Consider the following 17,186-nt stretch of genomic DNA (forward strand, 5'->3'; position numbering starts at 1 on the left):
ATTGGAAAAAGAAAAATATAAATACTTTTCTTGCTTTTCTATTAGGATTGCTCTGCTCTGTTTGTGTTACAGCCTCACTCATATTAAACACTCATATATTTTGCAAATATAAATGTCTATGCAGAATATTTCATTTTAAAACAGCAATGGAAAGTTCAAATAGAAAGAAAACGGAGATACGCTACAAATATTTATTTAATTTATATACAGCCTCTCTCTCAGTGACATAAAATGTAAACAGCATATGCCCTTAATTTTAAAAAATAAAATTAAAAACTGAAGCCTTAAAAATAATCTGTTCCACAGATCTGCAAAGAACTTAATAGGAGAGTTTAGGTTAATGGGATGATCAGAAACTGTATACCTTACCAATTCTATAACCTTGCTCACACTTGTATTCCACTGAATTAATCTCCTGTGGCGGTGCACACTCTCCCTGCAATTCTTCACACAATTTAAATTCTTCGGTCCACAAGCCATTTTTAGTGCAAAGAATGGAAAGCTGAAACATACCAGAACCAGATTAATTCATAAACTGTACAGAAGTTAAAGTCCCTCTTTGTTACCATATTCACTATAGTCAATGTATAGTCCATATAGGTTACATTAATGGTTATAACTTCGATGGAATCCCGTGATTCCTGCTGATCTCAAGCCAATTGCAAAAATGTTGGTTTCTTCCTTCACAAAAAAACCAGTATCCAGAGTACATTTAAGTAATTTTGTGATCTCCCCTTTTTCATGAGAGAGTTTGGCAGTCTGGACCAGTGTTCAGATGCTGATTTCAGCCATAATGTTATCCCTCTGTTTAGGGACATCAGTTCACCATGGTGTTTACTGAAAGTCCCTTAAATATCTTCTAATGTAAGATTTTTGAACAAGTGTTATGTATTCTTCAGTCTTCCAACACACATATTGATGTAATCCATGGAGATTTAACATTTACTATGTATTCAAAATCAAGGAAAATAAATGTAGGCTGTCTTTCTTTAGTGATCACAAATTGGAACTGACAACTCCATTACTTAATGAAATGGTTGCTAATTGGAAAATCATGGGACTGCAATTTTTGTTTTCCCCACCCCTCACCATTTGCAATGGGATAATTAGCAAGAAGGGAATTAAATTCATTTACATTAATTATACAGAAAGAGATTACAAGAGATTAAGCAGGCACACAATGAGGAATACACATCAAAAGTAATGCACTGGCACTGGCAGCCATAAACACACTACACAGATAGTTCAGTGTAGTCCCCATTGTATGCCAGCTTACTTTCTTGTAATCCCTTCCTCTATAATCTCTCCATTTTGGGAAGGGGAGGGACCTCAAGTGATTCTTGTAGGCAATCTTTCCTGTGTCTGAACTGTTTCGGAGTTTTTCCACTCCCCACCCCACCAGTAGAACAGTGTGATTGGAGGGGTAACAGAACAAGTAGGCACACAGTGGGGAATATACTGGGCTGTATGAATAGCACATTTGCAGATCCCAGCCCCAAGGATCACCTTTCGATGCGTATTGTGTGCCTACTTTCTCTCTTGTGATTCCTTCCTTCCTTCCTTCCTTCCTTCCTTCCTTCCTTCCTTCCTTCCTTCCTTCCTTCCTTCCTTCCTTCCATCCATCCAAACTCTCTGATCTACAAGGGGAGGGAAGACAAAAAAAAAAACATGCCAGGCCCAGGTCTCAATGTCATAAATTTGAACAAGGTAAACAAGGGCTACTGGTATTTTTATATTCATTAATCATACAATGGCATGATTTTTATAAGGAATTCATGGAAGGAGCAGGAAAATAAATTCTGCTGGACAGGCCTGGTCATTCTCTTATTACACAATAAAACCAAATTCAAGAGATGCCAGCAAGCAGAGCAAAATATGGCAATCAACATTTGGCAAAACTGAAGCTGGAGCTGCTATGTGGGTCAAGATTCAGTCTCACAATCCAATGGAAACCTGACCTATTTGCAAACTGACCATAAACTTGTCTTTACCGTCTTACTCTGTGGACCACAGCTAAGAACACACCGACTGTCAAGCTCAAAGCCATTGGTGCAGTTGTACATCCCTTCAAAGACTGGTGGGGGCGGTTTACAAACCACAGGAACACAGCTCCCTTCCTCCCAGAAGCCAGTTTCAAGGCAGTGAATATTCAAAAATGTTCTGGGGATTTAAAAAACAAGAGGAAGTGGTTACGTCATTGCAACTCTGTATCAAAACAGTTCCCAAAATTAAGCCAATCTCAGTATTTTGTGATGACTTTTGGGATTCATATTCCATGGGCCATGAGAAAATTTTGGTGGGCCACAGAGAAATCTCACCCCCAGAGCACTCCCCCCAAAGCAATTAATCCAGACTGCGCAGAAACACAAGGCTGCTCAGCCCACATGCCCTGCAGGAACCCTCCCTGCCCACTCACTCCTTACCGGGCAAACTTGTCTGCTAAGTTGCTATTTTTCCTTTTTCCGACCATCATCTGTTCTGCTGGGTCGGGAGATTTAGATTAGCTAGGAAGCAGGAAATGGTTGGATTTCTTGCTTTCCAGCTAAGCACAGCCAAACCTCTCTTAGGACTGAAGGTTTGCTTGCAAGCAAATTCAGTGCAGACTCACAGCAAGCAAATCTGAGAGACTGAGCTAGCCAATGGCACATAGATAGATCACTGAACGATTCTGTGAGCAACTCAATCTGCCTGCTTTGCCTGATTTTGGATAAAAGTTGCTTTTTTTATAAAAAAAAATTCAATATTTACATACATGGTGTGTTGTGAGTTAATTTTGTGAGTTTGCTTGCAAGCAAATTTTATGTGACAGACTGAGCTAGCCAATGGCAGACAGATAGATTTCTGAATGAACCTGTGATTCTGTGAGCAACTCAATCTGCCTGCCTGCTTTGCCTGATTTTGGGTAAAAGTTGCTCTTCTTTTTATAAAAAATTCAATATTTATATAAGTATTTATAATATTTACATACAAGCCATGCCCAGCCAGTCATATGACCACCAAGCCACACCCACAAATTAGGCCACACCCACAGAACTAGTTAGTGGTCCCTGGGATCTAAAATTATGAGTTTGGTGGTCCCTGAGGTCCAAAAGGTTGGCGACCCCTGATCTAGACAGGATACTTCAGGCAGGTAGACAAAAATATCTTAGAATCAGCATCTTGGGCCCCTCCTTAGTAAATTCTTTCCTGTGGTTTTTCTGTTTTTTTCAGCTCTATTAAGAAATTACACAGCCTCCAAGGATATGTTCTGAACATGGCTGTTTATTTCTGGAAGACACTGCTGTACTGCCACACCATAACCATCTGAACAGCCTATTTATTTAGCATATTTTTATTCCACACTTCATTTGCAAAGCACAGGTCTCTTCTGATAACCAAGGTTATTTTTCCACATTTGTAAGAATAAGCTCTCCAAGTAAACAGCAACTGGAGAATTTGGAACATGTCTTTGCATTGCAGCCCTGCTATATTTTGATGGAATATATAAATCAGCATGCTTATCAAACTCCATAGGTACACAGCACACGTTTTTAGACATTTTGATATAAGTAATAGCATGCTATCATAAAGTACATAGGAGTGACAGGAATAACGTTAAGAACTTCTCTTGAAAAATGAACTTTATTAGTAAAATAAATAAAAGTTTATTTGCAAGGTGACTTAAGTCTTAGCCAAAAAAATAAAAGAAAGGAAGGAGTCGATGTACTAGAAATAGTTGCATGCTGATGCTTCAAAAAAGATGAAGCAAGAAACATGGGAAATTAGAAAGCAAAGTGAGAAAAGAAAGAAAAAATGGTAATGGAACATGAGCAAGATACCACAATTGTCTACTTCCTCGTGATTCATTTGAAAACATACCACAGAGAGGGAAAACAAGGATATTTAGCATGTGAAGGCATCTACGTAGCAACACAATGGAAGCACAAATTTGTGCTGGCAAAGATCTACCAGGCAGGGAGCACTGGAAGACTTGAATACCCAAACTGAGCATTCCAAGACTCAGTCAGACTCAGTGTCAGCCAGTGAGGCTATTATCCTAAAATCACACTGAGTTCAGAGCTCCATGATCTGTTTATGTGCTAAAAAATAAATAAATTGAAAAGTCTTTCAAAACTTGGGTGAAAAAAAAAATGGTCTACTTTCTCTGAATAGTAGGGAAACTTTGCCCTCCTTCCCAATAACTTATTGAAAGGTCATGCAAGACTTTTATGCTCTCAGTAGCAAAAATAATACAAAAAATTAAGATGCCAATTATAGTAGGATGTGAGAAAAAATGGTTTAGTTCTACAAAGAGATTTTAGGCTGGCATAAAAAAAGAGAACCTGAAGCATAAACTTTGGGCAAGTCTCTGGAACTGATGTCAAATTTGATCCATAATGTAATGTTTAATGTAACTGCAAAGAGACATCAAGTACATAGAAACATTAAAATTAAATAAGCTTTAATTCAATCCAGCTCTTTTTAGGACTGAAAACTCTTAGTATGTCACTCAGAAGCACAAAACAATGTATCAGAAAAAATGCTAATCTTTCATTGGCACTTGGAAATTAGCAAACCAACAATGTCTTGTTAACTTGGATTTTATTTTCTAACAGCACATTTTGATGCATAGTTATTTTAAACAGCAGTAACCTTGTACTGTGCTAAACAATTTTGCTTATAAACAACATTTGATTTGCATGATTTCTCTGAACTTGCACTCCGATACTTTTGGAAAATGTGGATTGATTTTATTTTAGGAAAAGAATATATAGTGACTCCGACACAGAAGTGCAACACCTTAAACATTGCAATATTTGCAGAATTTGTTGGCATAATCAAATGTAGTAATCATGCCTACCAAATCAAAATAAAGTATTTTGAAGTGATATATATATAATTTAGAAAATAAAAATAAACACACCTGAGCATCAACTTTTTCATTTGGATCAAAGCATTATTTTAAGGGGAGGAATATCAGCTTTTGAATTGTACAGATGCGTGATTATTTCGCCAGGAGCACAGCCAGGTATGTTGTGCCCAGTGATGGGGTTCAATTTTTTTTACTACTGGTTCGGTGGCCATGGCTTGGTGAGTGTGGCAGGGGAAGGATACCATAAAAGGTATCAGAGGTGGTATCTGCCAGTTCTCCGAACTACTCAAAATTTCTACTACCGGTTCTCCAGAACTGGTCAGAACCTGCTGAATCCCACCTCTGGTTGTGCCCCAATGTTCCCTATAATGCAAAAGAATGTTTGCTTGCCCTGCTTCAGCCTCAGGCTTCTCCGGGCTCTCACAGTCTCTCCCACAAGGAAACAATTCCACTTTGCAACTTCCCTAACAAGGCCCCCTTCTCTGATTCATATTCAAATCCATTTGGAAACATACAGCCAGTTCCTGTGCCCCTTTCTCTTCATCATCCTGAAACTATACAGTTTTGGCTTGGCACAGAGGCCTCTGTGAAGTTACTCTCTCTCCAGCTCTTTGTCATTTTTGTGGCTTTTCTCTGAATTCTGTCCAGCATGTTAATATCTCTCTGGTAAAGAAAAGAGGTAATGTTGCCAAAAAATAAAAATAAAAAGAAATACAGAAACAACAACTTGTGCTGCTGAAACAATATTGCTTTACTTTAAACTAGGAAAAGGGGTGGGAAAGCTGTCCATTCACTCTCTTAGTCTTGTCAAAGTCTTATATAATGCATTACGAAGGAGGACAGCCCAGAAGCACTCTGACCTGGTGAAGGCCTGGCTATGAAGCCCTGAAAGATGATGATAAACAGCAGCTCTTTGGTGGATGTAATTAAAAACATCTGCTCACTGACTATATAACCATCTTCAGATAGTGAATTATGGTTTTTGAAGAGCAATAAGCAACAGTTTACATTATTATAATAAACATGGTAGTTATTAACCATAAAATGTAAAAAAACAGCTATTGCAAGAAAAATATACTTTTGCTTTTATTGCCTTTTAATACTTTGCACTATTAAAACGATTGATCTCTTCCTAATCCAGATTTCACAATTTATGAGCTCCCCAGACAGCTCTTCATTGAGCTATTCAGCTTTGAATTGTCACCTTCTCTGGATAGAAAGCAGGAAATTCCTTGATTCTTGAAGCTGATGAAAGCAAGTAGCAATGCCTTTTGCTCTAGCTGCTAATCTGATATTTTAAGATTAAAATATATGTGATCGTCTAACTGTGTCTTTTCATGTGCTACATAATTTGTTGTAATTTTTAAAATAAAACCTTTAAACTACAGATTTATCATTGCCTCACTTTGGTATAAATAAGAATAGGAAATTAAAATAGAAAATAGAAATCCCTTCAGATATCTCTTCATTTCGTTTACAGATTTAGATCTTGGTATAGGACCCATGTGGGGTCTATTATGGATATAAAAATAAAGCAGAACTGTTGAGCAACTCAATATTACTCCTGAGAAGTACTACCTTTTCACTATTACCCAAGAGAAATAAACTAACTAGAAACTAACCAAAAACCAAAAATTCCTGGTTTGTCCCGCTCCTTAAAACCCCAAACAAAAATCATAATCTGTTTTTGATTCTAGATAGCAGATGATAATAGATGACTAGTTGTATCATGAATAATAAACACCAAATACTCAGCACATATGATTTACCATTATATTCAACTATTTCTTCTGCTCTGAGATGTTACTCTGCAACTTATATAATTGTGAATACACATTTTTAATGAAACATGGGAAACATGTCAACTTTATCCATTTAATTGTTTTTCAACAGCCTTTTTCTAGTGGACTTTCAAAACTAGGTTTTGAGGAGACAGAGGAGATACTTATGTGGATAGAGAGATTTTGATTCTCCTGTTTCATAAAGTCAATACAGTAGAACCTCTGATCACGAACGCTTCTGACCATGACCAAATCAGGTTCTGACCAAAACAATTTTTCCCTATGGCCGATTTCCCCTTTCAAACCATTGTTTTTGTAAGCGCTAAATTTCCAAAATTAGGTTTTGGTTATGGTTGTGACTATACATAAATTCCTAATGAAATCTGATTGACAGGAAAAAGGGAATTCTCTACTCAATTAATTTACTGAAATTGTTATCACAAGATGTAGTCATAACCACTGGCTTAGAAGGTTTTTACAGATTTATAAAGAATAAATCCATCAACAATTATTACCCACACTCTATTCCTTAGGATAGGTGCTACTGAATGTTCAAGATATAAAATATACAAGAAAGCAATTGCATTGATAAGCTTCAGAAGGGTATAAGATGCTGCATTCATTTTAATCTGGCAGTCCAGATATTTTTTTTTTAGTATGTTCACAGCATCAAATACTTGGTGAGAAGAAATAATTTTATATTGCACTGTGAAAATTCCAAAATATATTATTGGCCACTTTGGAAAATAAAATGCTTGACTAGTTGTATCTCCAGTAAAAGCACGCAAGAGGGAGACATGGAGTTACTAAAAAAATGAATTCTTTGCACCTGTGCACTGGTTTTGTTTTGTCTGTATGCAGCAACATCCACACAACACTATGGGGAAATGATTTCTGTGTCCTTACATCTTAGATAGTAAACATTTCACAATGGGAGTACAACAGAAGGTAGGGAAATTGAGTAGATAGGACTGGAAAAGTTTTAAAAGTTCCACTGAGAAGTATGAAATCAGAAAGAAACTTATTTGAAACACTTTTTCTGGAGATGCAGATGTCACCACTAGTTGACCCTGTAGTTCTTTCCTAGTTCTGTTTCCATGACAATGAAACATCAAAAAAGATAAATGGACACTGATATACGTGAGATCTTAAAATATACACACCATCAGTAGAAATGCATGGATTCATTTCCAATCTAGGATATTTTTGCTTGAGTTCACTCTTTTTTTCTTTTAGAATGAATTTAAACCACTTGATTCCAGAGGACAGAGGTCAATTCCATTCCCAAATTCAACTGCCAAGTTTTTAAAAAATAAATTGATATGGATTTCTGAGCCAAGCACTGAGCAGCAACACTTGGAGAAGAGCAGAATCAGAAAGAGAGCGACATTCCAATGGGCTCGTTAGCCTGTAAGGGGCAGTTTCTATTGGAACTCACAAAGATCAAACTCTTCAAGTATCTCTGTTTCCAAGCCAGCCTTCAATGTTTCCTTTCAAGGCAAAGCAAACAGAAAGTCCTTGAAGCAAATTATCTGTGTTCTTCCTTTCAACTCTAAGCTTAGCCTTTACTTCTGTCGTGCAGCAGATCCACAGCTTGCCCAATTCCCTTTGTGACTAGCATAGCATATTGATGACAAGATATATCCACCCTGTGTAAATATATCTACAAGTAAGTCAGACTTTGATTGTTTTGATCAGGCTAGAAAACTGGATCACACACACACACACACACAAACCCAGGAAAGCAGCAGGGACTGTAGCTATCAGGCCTGCTATCATAAATGCGGCAGCCTACTTCACTTTGCTAGCATCCTGCCATAAAACACGGGCCAATCCAGAACAGACCAGCAGATCCAAGGACATGAGTGTGAGAATGGAATGTGAAATCCAATCAAAGAGGCACCAAACCTCAACACTATTACCAAAACAACAAATGTGAATACTATTGGACACCGTGCACTGGTTAATGGGGGAGGGGAAGGGAGAGGGGAAAAGAGCAGGGTTTATGAGGAAATATTCAGATCTAGCTTTGCTTATGTTGTAACCACTTGACTTTAGTAATAGGATACCTTTTACTACAAAAGTACTCAAGGGTTTTCCCCCCCTAAATGTCCAAGCTGGGGTAAGCCTGACAGTAGCACTAGTGAAGTACTATATTATTAGTTATCTCATGAACACTGGTTTAGTAATCTCAACACAGTAGTAGCTCTAGAAAATAGAACATTGTGCTGTAGTGGCAGATCCAAAGTGGAAGGAAACAATACTTTGTACTTCCCACTGACCTGGAAATTTCAAGAACAATCACTGGAGGAATTATTTGTCTGTACAGTGAAGTATATACAATATTTATTTATTTATTTATTTATTTATTTATTTATTTATTTATTTATTTGGTAATAGACTGAATAGGGAAAGATTAGCATTCAGCCTTTCTAGAGATTGCCTTTAGAGCTAACTTAATATCCATAAACAACAAACTGCTGTTCATCAATACTGTTATTTGCCAGTTCTGCAAAACAATTACTTATTTCCCTTTGTCTTCATTTAAATTGCCAGTTTCTTATTGAGCAGAGTACTTAGCAGCCAACAGCCAACAGTAAGTAAGTTTATTTATCAAACAACAAAATGAAGTTAGTTTACAATGTCTGGTAATTTAGTACGTAAAGTAAAGCTTGATGCAGGAATTATTCTATGCAGCTCACTCTGACACAATAATCCTTAGCAAAATCCTCTAAAGAAAATCACCAGGTGCCTGAAAAATCTATGTGTCCTTACCTAACCCTGAAACATTGTGTGTGTCCATGTGTGTGCAGAGGAATTAAGCATCTGCTCACATAGCCAACTTGGCATCCAATTTACTGAGAGGCACCAAGAAAAGATCAAGCAATAAGGCTAAGAAAGGAAGTGGGAACAAGACTTTTAAAACTCACTCTAAATATTATTTTGTAACAGAGCCATTAGCATTTCTTCTGATCCTAAAAACAGACATTATTTAGGATTACCAATGGAGCCAAAACAAAAATCAAATAGTTTTAAAAATCCATCCAACACTGAAAGAGTAATAATGGAAGCCACAAGATGATGTATGAGGCTGTGTTTGATACACAGGCCTCAAGATCAATCTTGAAAACATAACAACCCATACAGCAAATGGCTGGCTATTTTCCAAATGGATGTAAGATTGGCCAGAACTGAGTGCCAAGAAAGAGGGCAATAAATTAGCCCCTAAACTAACATGATCTGTCAGAGCAGGAGATTCGATTATTCCAAGCAACAAAGCAGGAAAAAGAAAGAAATGTAGTCAATAGGAAATTGGATTTTAATACAACTGATCTCTTCTGATGTATCTAATTCTGTCACCAGTTCTCAGTGGGTGGTTAAAACTTTAATACTTACATCTAATTCTTCACCAGAAGAACAAAATTATCAGGCAATATTCTGTCACATGTGGGAGTGAGGCAGTTTGCATGCTGGGAACATGTGATCTATGGCAAGATTCCTTCCCTTAATGATAGAGTTAGGCAAAAATAGACAATGTCATTTTTGTCAAAAGGTCAACACCTGTCATTTGTAAATAGTAATATATATAAATGTACAGTAAAACATGTAGAATGGAAATATATTTTGCATATATGTTTTGGCAAACAATTAAACAATGTTCCAATGAAGAGTTAAATAAAATTACATAGATTTTTTCAAGTGTTTCTACATGCCACAATCTCTATCTAATCTCAAGCCAAAAGAACAGTTGAATTCAGAAGGCGGTATCTGTCAATGGCTTATGTATTTACAACTGAAAGAAATCTAAACAAAAAAGGTATGGGTTTGAATCTGTAAAATGTGAATTTGAAATTTTATTGTGTGTTAAAGAACATATTATTGCCAAGATTTATAAATATGTGAAAAATTGTATGATTCAATAGGCAAAAAACCTTGGCTATAATATGATGCTTGAGCAATGGGAAAACATGTGGACAAATTCATCTAAAATTTACCCTGAACTATAATTTAAAACAACACTTTTACAAAGTTATATATTGTTGATATCTAATACCTGATAAATTGTCAAAGATGTATAAAGGTTTCTCAGATGTATGTTGCAAATGTAACTGCAAAGAAGGAACTTTTTATCATCTTGCATGGACTTGTAAATCTGCTGCCAATATTTCTTTGCAAAGAAATATTGGGGGCAGATTTATATTTTAATTGAGAATTGTTAAAAAATGAATGTGAAATTAAAAAGATATTTTCCCTTTAGGATTTAAAAGTTAAACATTAGACTTCCTTTTAGACAAGGAACTTGAAAAAAAGATCTTTGTCCTGGTATAGATTGACTACAGTGAGGATTCCTTATGTGCAAAAAAGATACATCATCAATCTCCTTGATGGAAGAATGAATGGTCAAAGTGATGGAGTTAGAAGAGATTACAAAATTAACTGTTTTAATCAGAGAAAACAATATATCTAGTTTTGTTTCTACCTGAACACCGCTTCTAGATTTCATGCTTGAGGCTGAAGAAAATCTTGACTGTTGGACTTGCTAATTAGTTGTTGTAGAAATGACTAGAATTTACTAAAAAAAAGTTAAGGCACTAATTTTACTTTGTTCAGTATTCTATTGGTCTGAAAAATGTTGGAAGCCAGTGCTTTTGTTTTTCTTTTCCAAATTTATGCTCAATTTATGTTCATTCCATAGAGATACTTGCTAAATTGACAAATTATTTTTGGTTTATTTCAATATTGCTGGCTAGTAAACAGAACACTTGATAACAAATAATTAGATCAAAAAAGTTTAGTTCTGATAGAGTTGTGAACAAAATCCACATCATTACAGCCATCTGTTTAAATCCAAAGGCTGATGCCACCATAGAAATAGGAACACAGAGCAGATGGAAAACAGACATAGACTGCTAGCTCAAACTTTAAGTCTACAAGTATAAAGGAGATGAAAACCGAAGCTGCTTTAAATTACTGTTTGCTTTTGTTTTACATATATTGGATTAAGGTCTGTTAATCTAAATTCTAGGATTTGTTTTACTTTGAATCAAACTCTTGTGTCTTCACAGTTAGGCTACTTTAAAAGAAAATCTTAAATACTAGTCCTAGCATTCCCATTAAGAGAGACAAAACATTAACAGGAATTAGAATTTGCACCATCTGATCCACGGTATGCCTTCTATAAGCTCCTTATTCATTCACGAACAAGAACGAAATGGTCAGCTTCATCTCACATGCTAGATTAGGGCTAAAAAAAGTTTGAATAATTCAGCAAGGTATGAGCCAAGCCACTGTTTTAGTCTGGTTTATATAGTGTACTATAACATTATGACATAATAAAGTATAATTGTCAATCCATACCATGTTGTGGGAACACTGCAATTGTGTGCTGTTAGTCTGGACTGAAGGTATTGTGAGTCTATAGCCATTTAATCATATTCACCTAGTGAGAACATACACCTGGATTCATACAGGAATTCTAAAAAAGCAAGATGTCCACTGAGGTTATAGAGTTTTTACTCTTATACAATATAAAGCCAAATCTGTGGATAAGCAAGGACAAAGTTTGCCAGATTAAAAATTTGCCTTAAAGGTTTGGGGCGGGGGGAATGGAGCAACATTCTTTAATATTTTAAATTCTGGCCAATTATGATTTGGTCATTTCCTGAAAATTCATGAATGCCCATTGGATTAATAATTCTGGATAAAATACCAAATATCTTAATACGTTATTTAAAGAAAAATGTTGGTAGGTTGGTTAAAGAAAATGTTGCAATTGAATTGGCACTGTAAAGCACTTGCATTCTTCAAGAACTAGAATTTCTGTTCCCAACTTCTTTGGCTGTTTTTCCTTTTTAGCTATAAAGTATGATATAGCTAAAAAACTAATTGATTTTACGATTGTTCCATAGTCATCACTTTTAGTTTGCCCACATCTTTTCTTCTTGATTGTACACATTATGTTAAGGGAGGTGCCATTGTACATTTCGCATCTAGGATTATCCTTCAGTGCTGTAAAATTAAGTCTCCCTTGCTATAACAGCCAAGGCAAGAAATACAGTGACCAAATCCTCATTTGATCTGTAACTTTGTATGGTATTGGCAGGATTCAGACACCTTCAACAAAATCATGCCAAATGAGCAGGTTTATTTTGTAAAAACAAAATATTATTATTATTTGTGAATATTATTTTCATAATTTGGAATGTAGCTATTTGACAGAAAAATGGGCTTATTTGGCACATTCCCTGGAATTTTTTTGGTGCAAAAACATGAAACAGTCTGCATGCATTTCCAGTTAATGTTAGACATCTTACTGCCAAACTACATTTTGACCATCCTAGTTATATCCTAATTCACACACCATGGCCTTTCTGAAAGTTTTTCAGTCTCTACTCTGCTGTTTTATTTCCACTTGCCATTCATCTCTTTCTACTTTTTTGAAATTTAACTCATTCAGTTGTCCTGTTTGGATAATAGGATGCCTACTGGGAGAACTGGGGATATGAAAGCAATCAGACATCTTCCCTGCTTTCATCAAGAAAGAAAGAGAGACACAGGGTGAATGTGAAGAGAAGTTTTCAAAGGAAAAGGCCAGATGATAGACAGACCGCAGACAAGCAGGGATCCATAAACAGCACATTTAGTTTCACCGTGTGAACCACTGTCAATATTTATCTTGCCTTTAGCTATTATTCTGTCTCTACAGAATCAGTTTGTGTAGTGATTAATGCACTGGGCTAGAAACAATTTTAGTCCCACCTTAGGCACAAAGCCAGCTTGGTGACTTTGGGCTGGTCACTCTCTCACACAGCCTTAGGAAGGAGGCAATGGCAAATCACTTCCCCAAAACCTTGTCAAAAAAATTGTAGAGACTTGTCCAGGCAGACACCAGGAGTCAACAATGATTTCAAAAAACACCCAGCCAAATCTGACTCTTAAAATATGATCATGCATATTTCTGAGTTCTCAGATGACAAGTCTGTGAACTGGACTTGGCAAATATTTAAAAGTTAATAAAAAGAATTAAGTTCTCAAAGAAACTGAACCAAATGTGGTGATAGTAAACAAGATAGAGATACAGATTCATTCCCTAACTAATAGACTTAAGGGAAAGAACTTATATACCAAAACACAATGATTATATTTATGTTTATATTTAAGCAATAATATATTATTATTTATGATGAGCAATGTAAATTTTATTACCTAAGAAACAATATCTTTTTAACTATTGCAATTCTGTCATTTGTAAATTAGCCTTATTTTAAGCCAGAAAAGACAGCCAATAGTTCAATAGAAGAGTTATATGCTCTGCCTATATAGGTAGTCCTCAATTATTCATTCAACAGCTGTTCAAAGCTATGACAATGGTGAAAAAATTACACTTCATGATCATTTAGGGCACGGGTGTCAAACTCACGTCATCACGTTGTCATCACATGACATATCGTGACTTTTCCTCCTTTCGCTAAACTGGGGGTGGGCGTTGCCAGCCCGTATACGCATCCATCCCGTGGGCTGTGTATTTGACACCCCTGATTTAGGACCTTCACAGCATCCCTCAGTCAAATATCATAAACTTTATTTTCCATAGTCATTGCAATTCATGAAAGGGAAAAGTACTTTTTAGGGATTTTGTCACCAAAAAGATTCATAAGGCATATTGAAAATCAGTATTTTAATATGAATTATATTGTGAAATGTATTATATTAATCAGGATCAAAGGGAAGTGCAATTCTATGAATATTTCTTATAGTCAGTACCTGTTTTCCTGTGCCTATCCCGTTTTTTTTTCCTTTCCTCCGCCCCCTCAAAGAGTACACTGATTGGAGAGAAAGGGATTGCAAGAAAGTAAGCTCTTTGTTCTTCTACAAATTGAAAACAATGTGATCTCTTCCTCTTAAGAGACACTAATTGAATTCCAAGAGGAGTGTATAGCAGTAATTGGAAAAGGGAAAAAGAAGGTGCAATAGGTGGTGTACCCAATGAGAATTAAGACCTACTAGAGCAATAAAAACCCCTCACAAAGCTTAACATGGATGAAAGAAAACTGATTATGATTAACATAAATGGACTTAATTTGGCTACTAAAAGAAGCAAAGTATTTCATAAACTAGAGAAATTGAAATTTGATATAATTTGCTTACAAGAACTACATATTAAATAACAACATGAATATATACTTAAACAAAAAAAAATTAGGGAAATTATTTATATCGCTGGCACAATCTGAAAAAGAGGTGTGGTTTTATATATTAAAGACACAATTTTGGCAGAATTAATTTACACAGATGATGATGGAAGGATTTTCATGGTGGAAATAATGGACAATAACGTTAAAACACTTTTAATTGCAATTTATTTTCCGAATGATAACCAAGAAGAATTTTACAGGAAATTACATATGAAAATAATTGAATTGGACTATGTTAATATTTGTATGATGGGAGATCTTAATGGAGTAGTTAACGATCAGTTGGATTACAAAATGCAGAAATCAACAAAGGAAGCTAGAAAGATATTACCAAAACCCTTCTTTCAAATAACAGAAGAATTCAACTTAAAAGATGCTTGGAGAGAGAGAAATGTGGAGAGTAAGCAATATACCTTTTACTCAAACAGACATGTTTCATGGTCTAGAATAGACATGACCTGGATGTCAGCAGAACTACTGGCTAATATACGAGAGATTGAAATAGAAACAAGCACTTGGGCAGATCATAACCCAGTGACAGTTACTTGGAGAGGATACAAGAGGAGATCCAGATGGACCTTAAATAGTACAATATTAAAAGAAAAAGACTTTAAACAGAAAATAGAGAAAGAACTTGCTTTCTACTTTAAAGAAAATAGAAAAGAGGATACATTTCTACAGAACCTCTGGGACACGATGAAGGCCTACACAAGAGGCTTGATAATAGACTATACAAGGAAAAGAAATATAAAACAGAAAAAGACTTTCAAAATATTAGAGGATGATTATAAAAAACTGGAAAAAGACTTACAGAAGTCCCCGCAAAAAAAAAGACATTAAAAATAAAATGGATATAATTAAACATAAAATGGGACTAATGGAAAAAGAGGAACTAGCACAAAAAATTAAAAATGCTAAACAGAATTATTTTGAAGATGCAAATAAACCAGGCAGATGGCTAGCCTATAAATTGAGAAAGGAGAGAGAATCAAGAAGGATTAGCCAACTAATAAATGAAGAAGGAGATACATGTTATGGAAATGAGGAGAAGAAAAAAATTATACAAGATTACTATGGGAAATTGTATTTTCAAGAGAATATTCAAGAAGAAAAAGTCAAGCAATATTTACAGAAAGCGAGCTTACCTCAGATACCTAAAGATATTTAAACAATGCTAGAAGGGAATATAACAATGATGGAATTAACAGAAGCTTTAAAAAAACAGAATGTTGGAAAAGCACCAGGTCCGGATGGCTTACCAGCGGAATTTTACAAGACCTTTCAGGAAATACTGAATCTTCACCTATTAGAAGTTATGGACGAAGTTATGTTAAAGAAAAAAATACCCCAAACATGGACAGAAGCATACATTACACTTATACTGAAGGAGGATAGGCCTGCAGCAAGTTAAAAATTACAGACCTATATCCCTATTAAATTCAGACTATAAAATCTTTGCTTCAATCTTGGCAGAAAGACTAAAAAGATACTTAAATAACTTTATCCATATTGATCAAAATGGATTCCTACCAAAGAGACAAATCAAAGACAATGTGAGAATCATTTTGGATACTCTGGAATACTATGAGACACATCCTGAGAAGCAAGTGGCTTTGATGTTTTTAGATGCACAAAAAGCCTTCGACAATGTGAGCTGGCAATTTATGTTATTGCAATTGGAACAAATGGGCTTTGGTAAAAAATTCATTCAAGCCATTGAAACGATATATTATGAACAAACTGCAAAAGTTATGGTAAATGGAGAACTAACAGAATCTATAGATAAAAGGGACAAGGCAAGGTTGTCCATTGTTGCCCCTGCTGTTTGTGTTAACATTGGAAGTGTTGAATAGGAATATTAGAGAAGATAAAGAAATAAAAGGAATGAAAATCCAAAAGGAAGAGTATAAATTACAAGCTTTTGCAGATGACCTGGTATTTATATTAGAAGACCCATTGGAAACAGCACCTAAATTAATAGAAAAAAATAGAAGAATATGGAAAAGTAGCAGGTTTGAAAATAAACAAAGATAAAACAAAGATACTAACAAAGAATATGCTACTAAGACGAAAGAAAGAGTTGGAAGAAGTTTTAGAAATACAGGTCACAAACAAGGTTAAGTACTTAGGGATATACATTACATCAAGATGTAGTACACTGAAGGAGGATAATTGTTTTAAACTCAAACAGCAGATTGTGACAGATTTGACAAAATGGGGAAACTTGCAACTATCATTGATTGGGAGCATATCTACAATTAAGATGAATGTATTGCCTAGAATTTTATATTTATTCCAGACAATTCCAATCCAACTAGGGAAGGAGTTTTTTGAAGATTTAAATAGAATTGTGTTGAA

The 17,186-nt window shown here is 35.4% G+C and overlaps 1 protein-coding gene across 1 annotated transcript in view; it reads right to left on the reverse strand.

The window, feature by feature from the left end:
* The window catches only part of PAPPA2 (pappalysin 2), a 180,782-nt gene that overhangs the window by 32,850 nt on the left and 130,746 nt on the right, over window positions 1-17,186 (reverse strand). The window contains exons 17-18 of the mRNA XM_026703214.2: window positions 1,992-2,160; window positions 370-502 (exon numbers count right to left, since the gene is read on the reverse strand). Coding sequence (XP_026558999.1) covers window positions 370-502; window positions 1,992-2,160 — 302 coding nt within the window. The remainder of the gene's footprint in view (window positions 1-369; window positions 503-1,991; window positions 2,161-17,186) is intronic.

Source organism: Pseudonaja textilis, chromosome 3 (genome assembly GCF_049901715.1).
Source record: "Pseudonaja textilis isolate UNSWEBS1 chromosome 3, rPseTex1.2, whole genome shotgun sequence".
In the NCBI taxonomy this organism is placed as follows: Eukaryota; Metazoa; Chordata; class Lepidosauria; order Squamata; family Elapidae; genus Pseudonaja; species Pseudonaja textilis.